A 12,056-nucleotide genomic window follows, 5' to 3' on the forward strand; every position below is an offset into this window, starting at 1 on the left:
GTCTGTCTATATATCTGTCTATCCGTCTGTCTGTCTATATATCTGTCTATCCGTCTGTCTGTCTATATATCTGTCTATCCATCTGTCTATCCGTCTGTCTGTCTATATATCTGTCTATCCATCTGTCTGTCTATATATCCGTCTGTCTATATATCTGTCTATCCATCTGTCTGTCTATATATCTGTCTATCCATCTGTCTGTCTATATATCTGTCTATCCATCTGTCTGTCTGTATATCTGTCTATCCATCTGTCTGTCTATATATCCGTCTGTCTATATATCTGTCTATCCATCTGTCTGTCTATATATCTGTCTATCCATCTGTCTGTCTATATATCTGTCTATCCATCTGTCTGTCTATATATCTGTCTATCCATCTGTCTGTCTATATATCTGTCTATCCATCTGTCTGTCTATATATCTGTCTATCCATCTGTCTGTCTATATATCTGTCTATCCGTCTGTCTGTCTATATATCTGTCTATCCGTCTGTCTGTCTATATATCTGTCTATCCGTCTGTCTGTCTATATATCTGTCTATCCGTCTGTCTGTCTATATATCTGTCTATCCGTCTGTCTGTCTATATATCTGTCTATCCATCTGTCTGTCTATATATCCGTCTGTCTATATATCTGTCTATCCATCTGTCTGTCTATATATCTGTCTATCCATCTGTCTGTCTATATATCTGTCTATCCATCTGTCTGTCTATATATCTGTCTATCCGTCTGTCTGTCTATATATCTGTCTATCCGTCTGTCTGTCTATATATCTGTCTATCCGTCTGTCTGTCTATATATCTGTCTATCCATCTGTCTATCCATCTGTCTGTCTATCTGTTTGTCTATATATCTATCATCTGTCTGTATGTGTCTATCTGTCTGTTTGTCAACATATATGTATATCCATCTGTCTATCTATCCATCTGTCTTTGTATTCGTCTGTCTGTCTATATATTTGCCTATCTGTCTCTGTCTATATATTTTTATCCATCTGTCTATCTATCCATTTGCCTCTCTATCCATCTGTCTTTACATCTGTCTATCCATTTTCTCTGTCTATATATCTGTCTATCCGCCTGTCTATATATCTGCCTATCCGTCTGTCTGTCTGTATAAATCTGTCTGTCTGTCTGTATATATCTGTCTGTCTAAATATGTCTATCTGTCTGTCCGTACATATATCTATTCATTTATCTCTCTATCCATCTGTCTATCTGTCTGTCCGTACATATATCTATTCATCTATCTCTCTATCCATCTGTCTATCTGTCTGTTTGTCTGTATATCTCCTTATCTATATATCTGTCTTTCTACACTATCTTTATACCCATGTGTCTATCTATCCATGTATCTGATTATCTTCTATGTATGCATGTTTGTTTGTCTGTCTGCCCGTTTCAGGGCACCTATCCATCTATCTATTTATCCATCTATCCATCCGTCCATCCGTCTATTTATCCATCTATCTGTCTGTCTATCTGTCTTTCCTCCTCTTGTCTTCATTCTCAGTCTCTCAGTGTTTAGTGTGGCTCAGGTTAAGCTCCGTTGAGGATGTTTATCTTCTGCAGCGCTGCTTCCACAGACTGAGAACCATGTCAGCCGCGGGCTTTGATTTCTGAATAAAAATAAAAAGCAGGTCGTAAGAAAGGAACATTCTTTGCTAATGTCACAGATTCTTTAAACGTCACAAGTTCGTAACAAGCAGCAAACAAGCTCGAGGATGCCTGCAGCTCCTTATCGTTCACATGCCGATGGTTTATGGAAACTTTTAACTAGCGCAAAGTCACCCGGGTCGCTAAAGTGAAAGCAGAGCTGCTTTATTGAACGTGTTCATAGTACAACAGACAGCAGTGTTTGTAAATACAGTCATACTTTCCACAAAAACATTCCCTTGTTCTCTCCTCAAGAATCTCTGAGTGCATTTTCTCCTCCTTCCAAGGTCTGGAGCGCTTTAGGTGTCTTTTTCCAATAAGCAAACCGTTTTTTCCCCTTTGTTTACCCGCTGAGCCAATACGCTAGTAGTTTATTTGGAGTACACAATATTTTCATTCTGTTTTTATGAGCAAATATTTCTCCAGTCGGAGCCAAAATACTTTTGTGCTGATGTGTGTCCCAACCGGACTCTGTTTTACAGGACTACGCCGTGTCCACGGTTCCCGTTCAGGACACACTCCATCTGAAGAGTTTCTGCAGCATGGCCGGACCAGGTCTCATCGCCATCGGTTCCAGCGAAGCCGCGCAGAAAGCCCTGAAGGTATAAACACACCTGAATGTGTCCGAAAAACAACACCTGAGCTACAATTCACAGCAAACCCACAGGCATGACTGTAAACACTCGGTCAATTAATAGAGTTAAGAAGGAATTATTAACTGCAGATCATGGAAATATTGAATATTGAATGCACATCTAATGTTATAACTGCCCTGAACTGATTTCTGCACAGGTTTTAATCACTAAAATGCTTATATCCTGCAATCATGAAAACCTGGAAATATAGCAGTTGTTAAAAATTTGTGGATATTTTCCAAATTTTTCATCTTATATAAATTAGTTATTATAAATGTAGTATCTATCAAACGCTTTTTAGAAATCCAAACCACTGAGAAATTCTGGAATAATTCATATGTTATAAATGTACATTAAAGTTAATCTCTTATGTTTTAGTAAGGCTAGATTTATTTGATCACAAATGCTGTAAAAATTGTGAAATATTGTTAGAATGTAATGTAATTTATTTCTGTGATTTTCAGCATCATTCCTCCAGTCTTCAGTGTCACATGATCTTCAGAAATCATTATAATATACTGATTTACTGCTCAACAAACATTTCTGATTATTATCAATGTTGAACACAGTTGTGCTGCACAATATTTTTGTGGAATTTTATTTTTCAGGATTCACAGATAAATAGAAAGTTCAAAAGAACAGCATTTCTTTTTAAATATTCTAAACATTATAAACATGATGATGAAACATTATAAATATTAGAATGATTTCTGAAGATCATGTGACACTGAAGACTGGAGTAATGATGCTGAAAATACAGATTTGATCACAGAAATAAATTAAAGTTTAACACACATTCACATAGAAAACAAATGTATTAATTGTAATATTTCGCAATTTACAGATTTTGTGTTTTTTTGTCAAATAAATTCAGCCTCGGTGAGCAGAAGAGACTTCTTTCAAAAACCATTAAGATACTCATAATATTCCAAACGATTGTAATAATATGGCTAAATATTCCCAGAGAGCAAAATCTTACAGACATTGCAGAATATGAATTTGTCTTGATAATGTGCAGTAAGAGCAGTGAATAGTTGAACCCGATGAATCCGGAGTCTTGCTCCATCCCTAATGCGCTTCATTCCTCCAGCGTGTGGATCTCGGGGTCTAATGATAGCAGGCTGTTCTGTGACGCTGGTTCCTGCTCAGATTCAGATCAACAGTTGCCACTGGAATGCCTGGATTTTGTGGGATCAGGATAACTGAACTGCGCAAACATGAAAAACATTGCCATGGAAATCGGTTGCGGTGCGCCAAGGTTTCTTTATCGCCGCAGCCACTTTATCCGTCCGTCTTGTTGTTTTGGCTCATTCCCATATTCCCAGCTGGGATTCAGCATTTCCCCTCACATTTGCAGAGGGACTCGGATGCACAGAGTTTAATCACATGTGAACCCGGCCCGTATCTATGCAGGATTTGTGATTTCAGGTGTTAAAGTTAGAATTATGAAATATTTTTCCATACTTCATCATTTACAGAATAAACATATGTATAATGAACACATGCTAATGATCTAGGATGCACAAATTGTAATCTTCCATACTATTTGAAATGCATATAAAATCCATTTGGATTACACAGATTTAACGTAAACTAATCAACTTAATGTGATGCATATTTCTCAGTCACATAAATAAAAACGGGTCAGATTTCTGCACTCAAATAAATCATTTATAATCATCTATTTTTAATAACTGTTTGCATTAATTATTTGATTTATTTAAGTAATAATATATTTATATTTGTAATTTTATTTAATGCATTTACAATATTTAATTTAAATTAATGATTTTTGTATCTATCTATCTATCTATCTATATATATATATATATATATATATATATATATATATATATTATAATTATTCATTTTTTAACAATTCTATTTAAATAATTATAATATAAATATTCATATTAAATAGTCATTAACTTAAATATTTAATTTTAGAATCTTTTTTAAACATTTAATTTAATTCATTTTTATATTTGATTATTTTTTTATTATTTTTATTTATGTTGTCTAAAATGTTATTTATGTTGTTGAAAATATTGTCTATTTTTAGGATGCATTGTAACTGTAATTCAAAAAATCGCACAAAAATATAGAAAAATATAAAAAAGTTTTGATTATTTTTATTTAAATGATCTAAATATGTGTGTGTGTGTGTGTGTGTGTGTGTTAATAAATATATATATATATATACACATATACAGTGTCCTCCAAAAGTATTGGAACAGTAAAGACAAAATTGCTCTGTTGGCTGTGGAGTCAAGACATTTGCAAATATGATTAAAAGATGAATATGAGACAAAACTACAGAATGGCACATTTTATTATTAGCACATAGTTTCAACACATACATGTTTTACCAGCTAAGAAGTTCAGCACTTTTAGAGTTCATCCCTCTATCTGATTCTGAATCTTGCATTTGATGATGACACACACAAACCAGGATGAAGATGAGGGAGCTGACTTTGAGAGAAAAGCAAGCAATTTGGATGCTAAAAGAAAAGAGGAAGTCAATTAGAGCTCTAGCAAAAACAAAGAGCATGGAGAAATCAAGAGTTTGCCCTCTCAACTTTACTGATGACTCAATGTATGATGACAGTAGCAGAATGAATTTGGAAGGGTACAAAACCATCTTGCCTACCAATATTCAAGAGAATGCCACCAGAATCATTGGGAAGTGCTTCATATTGCATCAGGACAATGACCCAAAACACCCTGCCAGTTCAGTCAAGGAGTTTATAAGAGCAAAGAAATGGAAAGTCTTAGATTGCCCAAGTCAATCTCCAGATTTAAATCTGATTGAACATGAATGTCACCAGCTGAAGACGAGAGTAAAGGCAGAAACTCCCCAAAACAAGCAACAATTGGAATTGGCTGCATTAAAGGCTGGGAAAAGTATTTCAAAGGATGAGAGCAAGAGTCTGGTGATGTCTATGGGTCACAGACTCACTGCTGTGATTGTGTGCAAGAGATCTGCAACTAAATAATAGCTTTTAATCTTTTATATCTGCCTTATGTTCAACTGTCCCAATACTTATGCTCACATCAATGAGTGGGATGAACTCTAAAAGTGCTGCTCTTTTTATTTGGTAAAACATGTATGTGTTGAAACGGCTAATAATAAAATGTGACATTCTGTAGTTTTGTCTCATATTCATCTTTTAATCATATTTGCAAATATCTTGACTCCACAGCCAACAGAGCAATTTTGTCTTTACTGCTCCAATACTTATGGAGGGCACTGACTGTATATATATATATATATATATTTATGTGTAATATTATATTGTTATAATATATTTTTTAATTGTATTCATTAAAATATCTTAGAATCTGCATAAATCTGTTGATTGTGAAAAGTTACATTTATTCAGTTAAACAGTATGAACATGTCATGCCATAAAATATGGTAATACCTGTGGAAAAAGCGATATTCAATTAGTTAAAATGTATGAGAATAGAACTAATTCCATAAATATGACCTGCTTCATTTATGTACTGTATGACTAACAAATATGCATCACATTAAGTTTATTTGTTTATGTTAAAACCGTATCCAAATGCATGGACATTTTATATGCAATTCAATTACATTGATCTTAAATTTAGGCCCAAGTATTTTTTTTTCGTGTAGAATGTATACTATTTCTCCCTTTATATTACAGAAAGAGTAAACCTAGCATGCTATTCTGGACGTAAAGGTGTGGGTTGAATGCAGTCTTCAGTGTAGCGTCTCCCTCTGCTGGTGTCTCACTGCGTCACTCGGGCATTTTTGACTGATGACGACATTTTGGCAGCAGTGATGCTCGTGATTTTCTCCTCTGCGGTTGCAGCTTCATTCTCTCTGTAAAATTAGAGATTTTAGGATGGTCATTTACAGACATTACAATCATTAGCTGCTAAACGCTTCATTGTGTGTTGCGTCAGCCTCGCTTGATTTTATACGGCTGCAGATGAGCTTTAACGCAGATTTACTGTGTTCTGCTTTACTCGTTAAAGAGTCGCTCGTTATAGATTACAGAGCAATTAGACAGAACGATGTGTGTGTGCTTATGAACACTTCTGTGTCAGAACAGATCTGTGTTCAGACTTTTATTATTCTACAGGATTTAGCACTGCAAATACAAATCGACCAATCAGAGGCTCCGCGGCTCTCGATGAGGTTATCAAATACTTCTAGAATAAGTGTAGAACAGTTTAAAAGCCAAAAAGTGAGGAAAGTTTCATAATCGACAAAAGTGTGTGTGTGTGTGTGTGTGTGTGTATATATACATACATACATATTAGATTAGATTAGATTAGATTCAACTTTATTGTCATTTATGCAGAGTACAAGTACAGAGCTAATGAAATGCAGTTAGCATCTAACCAGAAGTGCAAGAATATAGTGTTTTATATACATATAAGTGCAGAGTAAATGAAGATAAGATTTACAGAATGTACAGTGGAATTGCTATATACAGTATTGTACAGTATTGAGCAGAGTATATACAGAATATAAATAGGAATGCAATGTAGGGATTGTATGTACATTATAAACAGAGCAATGTAGGATTATATACATTATGAACAGCAGAAACGTGGGAACAGTGGTAATAAATAAATACAGCTGGATGAGTGTGCAAAATATTGATAGAACAATGTATTCTATGCAAAATAGCAGTATATATATATATATATATGCAGCTTTTTTCACTTAGTTGCCAAAGCAATATTTATAATTTTAGTGCAGCTTGATCTTCTAAAATAACTGAACAATTAAAACTATATATATATTTATTATTATTTTGTATTATACTTCATATATTATCATTGTATTATATATATATATAATACAATGATAATATATTAAGTATAATATAAAATAATAATAAATTATAACTATATTATTTATTAATATTATTAATACTTTAATGTATATATTTTTTTATAAATTTTTAATACATTAATTATTTAATTATTAATACATTAATTTACATATATTAAGTCTCTATCTATCTATCTATCTATCTGTCTGTCTGTCTGTCTGTCTGTCTATCTATCATCTTTCTTTCATGTAACTTACTTTAAAATACCTGATATTTCTAAAATGGGCTGCATTTTGCTCCTTAGTAGCATTTTATTGTCTCCTGAAGTCCACTTATGATGTTAGTTATTTTATTTTATTTTGTTTTGTTTTAATTGTTTATTGCATTGTGTCAGCATCATATTGCAAATATAGATATTTGTTTGTATTGAGTTTTTGTGTTGCATGTCTGTGTGTGTAGATCATGCAGCAGATGAGCGATCATAAATACGATAAACTGACACTTCCTGATGATTTGGCTGCAAACTGCATCTACATGAACCTGCCGGGTAAAGGAGACGTCCTGCTGCACTGCACACCTGAGGAGTTTCCTGAGAGCGCCAAGGTCACACACACACACACACACACACACACTAACACACATGTTTGTCTCTGTTAATTATGGGGACTTTCCATAGACTTCTATTAATTTTATACTGACCAAACAATATTTTTTATCCCCTAACCCTAAACATATCCTTTACAGAAAACCTGTTTGCATTCTTACACTTTCAGATTAACATCATTTACTATTTTTTATATATTTTTTCCCCTCGCCGGTCCCCACAATGTCAAACATTTCAGGTTTTACTATCCTTGTGGGGACGTTTGGTCCCCACAATGTAGCATAAACAAGTACACGCACGCACACACACACACCTATATATATTATATATATATATATATATATATAAAATCAAGAGTAATTAAAATACCAGTTATCTGAGCACATCATCAAATTTTGTTTTTTATTTGTATTTATCATGTATAAGTCATAATTCACTGCACAACCCTACATAACATACAAAACTTACAATTAAAGATAAATCAAATCCAATCAATCAATCTGTCTCATTTGACATAAGTGATTTTAAACATAAATAAGTGACTTTAAAACTGTAGCTAATATTATTATAATAGTTATTATATTTACATTTAGTCATTTAGCAGACACTTTTATCCAAAGCGACTTACAAATGAGGACAATAGAAGCAATCAGAATAAAAAAAAGAGCAATGATATGCAAGTGCTAAAACAAGTCTCAGTTAGCCTAACGCAGTACACGTAGCAAGGTTTTTTTAAATTATATAATAAATAAAAAGAAAATAGAGAGAACAGAACAAGAATAGAGCAAGCTAGTGTTAGAGGCCTTTTTTTTGCTTTTGTTAATTGTACAATAAATAAAAAGAAAACATAGAAAACAAAAGGAATAGAGAAGCTATTGTTAGTTTTTTTGTTTGTTTTAAGAAAACAAGCAGAAATAAATAGAGTGCAAGTCTAAAAGGGGCGTTTTTTTTTAAGAATAGAATTAGAATAGAGAGTGCTAGAGTTAGAGGGTCAAATAAAGATGGAAGAGATGTGTTTTTCACCGTTTCTTGAAGATGGCTAAGGATTCAGCTGCTCGGATTGAGTTGGGCAGGTCATTCCACCAGCAGGGAACAGTTAATGTAAAAGTCTGTGAAAGTGATTTTGTGCCTCTTTGGGATGAACAATAATGCATTGTTCACTTGCAGAGCGCAAGCTTCTAGAGGAACATAAGTCTGAAGTAATGAATTTATACGGTGGCCGAGAGAGCTCACCGCGCTGCAAATAGATAAAACACCTGCAAATAAAGAAAACCACTTCCTCAATTTTACAACGCACACGCTGCAAATACTCACAACACAACACAACCAAACAAAGAAACGCACTGCAAATAGAAAAAACACCTATAAATTAAGGAAACAACTTCTTTATTTGTTTGTGTTGTGAGCATTTGCACCACCTGCTGTCAAACTGATGAAGATGTTTTCTTGATTTGCTGGTGCTTTTTCTATTTGCATGTGTTTTCTGAAGTTGCAGCACGTTGAGCTCTCTCGGCCACCGTAAATTTAGGTAAATGGGAGCAGAGCCAGTGGTGGTTTTGTAGGCAAACATTAATGCCTTGAATTTTATGCGAGCAGCTATTGGTAGCCAGTGCAAATTGATAAACAGAGGTGTGACGTGCATTCTTTTCAGTTCATTAAAAATTAATCTTACTGTCGCATTCTGGATTAATTGTAAAGGTTGGATAGACCTGGCTGGAAGACCTGCCAAGAGAGCATTGCAATAGTCCAGCCTGGACAGAACAAGAGCAATAATAAGGAGTTGTGAAGCATGTTCCGAAAGAAAGGGCCTGATCTTCTTGATGTTGAATAAAGCAAATCTTCAGGACCGGGTAATGTGGTCTGAGAAAGTCAGCTGATCAACAGTCATAACTCCAAGGTTTCTGGCTGTTTTTGAAGGAGTTATGGTTGATGAGCCTAAGTGGATGGTGAAAGTCTGATGAAGTGATGGATTTGCTGAAGGTTGAGTTGAAGGTGATGGTTTTTCATCCAGCAAGAAATGTCTGTTAGACCAGCTGAGATGCGAGCAGCTATCGTCGGATCATCAGGATGGAATGAGAGGTAGATTTGAGTGTCATCAGCATAGCAGTGATATGAAAAGCCATGTTTCTGAATGGGAGAACCTAGTGATGCCATGTAGACAGAGAAGAGAAGTGGTCCAAGAACTGAGCCCTGAGGCACCCCAGTAGTTAGATGTTGCGACTTGGACACGTCACCTCTCCAAGACACCTTGAAGGACCTATCTGAGAGGTAAGATTCAAACCACTGGAGTGCAGTTCCTGAGATGCCCTTTCTCAATAGTGTTGACCGGAGGATCTGGTGGTTAACCGTGTCAAAATCAGCGGACAGATCCAGCAAGATAAGTATTGAAGATTTGGAATCCGCTCTTGCAAGTCTTAGGGCTTCAACAACTGAGAGCAAGGCGGTCTCGGTTGAATGTCCACTTCTGAAACCAGACTGGTTGCTGTTAGGCAAATTGTTAATTTTGTTATGATAGGATGTTCTTTTAGCAGTGGAGACATTAGCAGAGAAGGAAGAGAGGAGTGACTGATCCACATTAAGGTCAGTAGGATTTTTTATATTTGAGCCACACCCTTTCAGCAGCCCTGAGCTTAGAACAATGTTCGCGGAGAACATCAGACAGCCAAGGGGCAGAAGGGATGGTACGGGCCTGGAAGATAAAGGGCAGAAAGTATCTACAGGTGCATCTAAAAAAATTTGAATATCATGAAAAAGTACATTTTTTCTTGTAACTTATTTCAAAAAGTGAAACTTTCATATATTTTAGATTCATTGCATGTAAAGTAAAACATTTAAAAAAAAATGTTTCGTTTTAGTTTTGATGATTAGAGCTTACAGCTCATGAAAGTCAAAAATCCAGTCTCTCAAAATATTAGAATATTTACATTTGAGTAGGGCTGTGCGATTTGGGGAAAATATGTAATTGCGATTTTTTTATTTTTTATTTTTGACAGATATTGCGATTGCGATTTGATTTGCGATTTTAAATTTGCAAAGTCAAGCTTCAGCTCAATATTGTCAATAATGTGCAGGACAGTATGAGTATCGTTACCCTGCTGGAAAAAACAAACCAAAAAAAACAATAGAAACCATCACAGAAATTCTCAGTCTATTGGTTAGTAAGACTGTCACTCAAGGCTGGCAGTCATGCATAAATGGCTTCCAACTGCTCCGGGTGTGTGTTCACGGTGTGTGTGTGCACTTTGGATGGGTTAAATGCAGAGCACGAATTCAGAGTATGGGTCACATGTCACGTCACTTTTCACTTTCACTTTAGGGGGAGGAAGCAAAGATGAAACCTATATATCGTACTATAATAGATACTAAAAAGAACTAAGAATAATATATGTAACTTGACTGAGATTTGTAATCATCTGGTGATCCAGTGATGTGTTTTTGAAGCTTGAGTGAGTGTAACACTGGTCTCTTTAAGCTCAAGCGTGGTTGGTCTGGGGTTGACGTCACACAATAGTTGAGCTGATTGTGTGAAACAGTAAGAGATCTTGTGGTTATTTTCAGACTCGTGCTGGAGGACTCTTAGGAAAACACGGCTGGGCTTTTGGAGGATCTCCACCCAATGACACACATCTCTTTATGAGGCGTTGTGAGATGGTGTAATGTTGCTCGCGCGTTTGGATGTTAACGTCATGAGCTCTGGATTACACAATGCTTCTGTGCATTCATTCATATAATAATAAGTTTACTGCATTGAATATTATTTCATTTTTGAGAGTTTTACAGATAGATATAGAATAAATGGTTCACTCAAGAAAACATTTACCTGGTAGAAATTCAAAAATCTGGGGGAAATTTTTTTATTGTTATTATTATTACATTTATTATATTTTCTATTAAATATAATATTTTATATAAATATTCATATTTGTGAAAAGTAGTTTTACAATATAGTATTTCACATAAAGACAATTTAAAGATGTGCTCAATTTTTGTTTACCTTTTATTCAGTAATTTAATATTAAATATTATATGATATGATAGTATATTAATATTATATATATTATGTTTTTATGAAATCTCATTAAATATGCATAAGACTTTAAAACTTTGGGTAATATTTAAAACACTTATACTAAAAGCAATTACCAAAAATATATCTAACTTAACTGAAATTAATTATCCAATGATCCAATTTAATATTTTTTTATACGAAGTGTAATATTTTACATAAATATTATTTCTTATTTATATAGTATTTATTTGTTAATAATATTTCACATATAAAGACAGAACTTGATTTAAATTTAATTCAGTAATTTATTTAAAATTACATTTTATTTATATATA

At 34.2% G+C, this 12,056-nt stretch overlaps 1 protein-coding gene across 1 annotated transcript in view; it reads left to right on the top strand.

Moving 5' to 3' along the window:
* Window positions 1-12,056, top strand: part of LOC306861021 (N(G),N(G)-dimethylarginine dimethylaminohydrolase 1-like) — an 83,413-nt gene that overhangs the window by 69,341 nt on the left and 2,016 nt on the right. The window contains exons 4-5 of the mRNA XM_079403078.1: window positions 2,139-2,258; window positions 7,568-7,711. Coding sequence (XP_079259204.1) covers window positions 2,139-2,258; window positions 7,568-7,711 — 264 coding nt within the window. The remainder of the gene's footprint in view (window positions 1-2,138; window positions 2,259-7,567; window positions 7,712-12,056) is intronic.

This window comes from Barbus barbus, assembly GCF_936440315.1.
Source record: "Barbus barbus genome assembly, chromosome: 41".
NCBI lineage: Eukaryota > Metazoa > Chordata > Actinopteri > Cypriniformes > Cyprinidae > Barbus > Barbus barbus.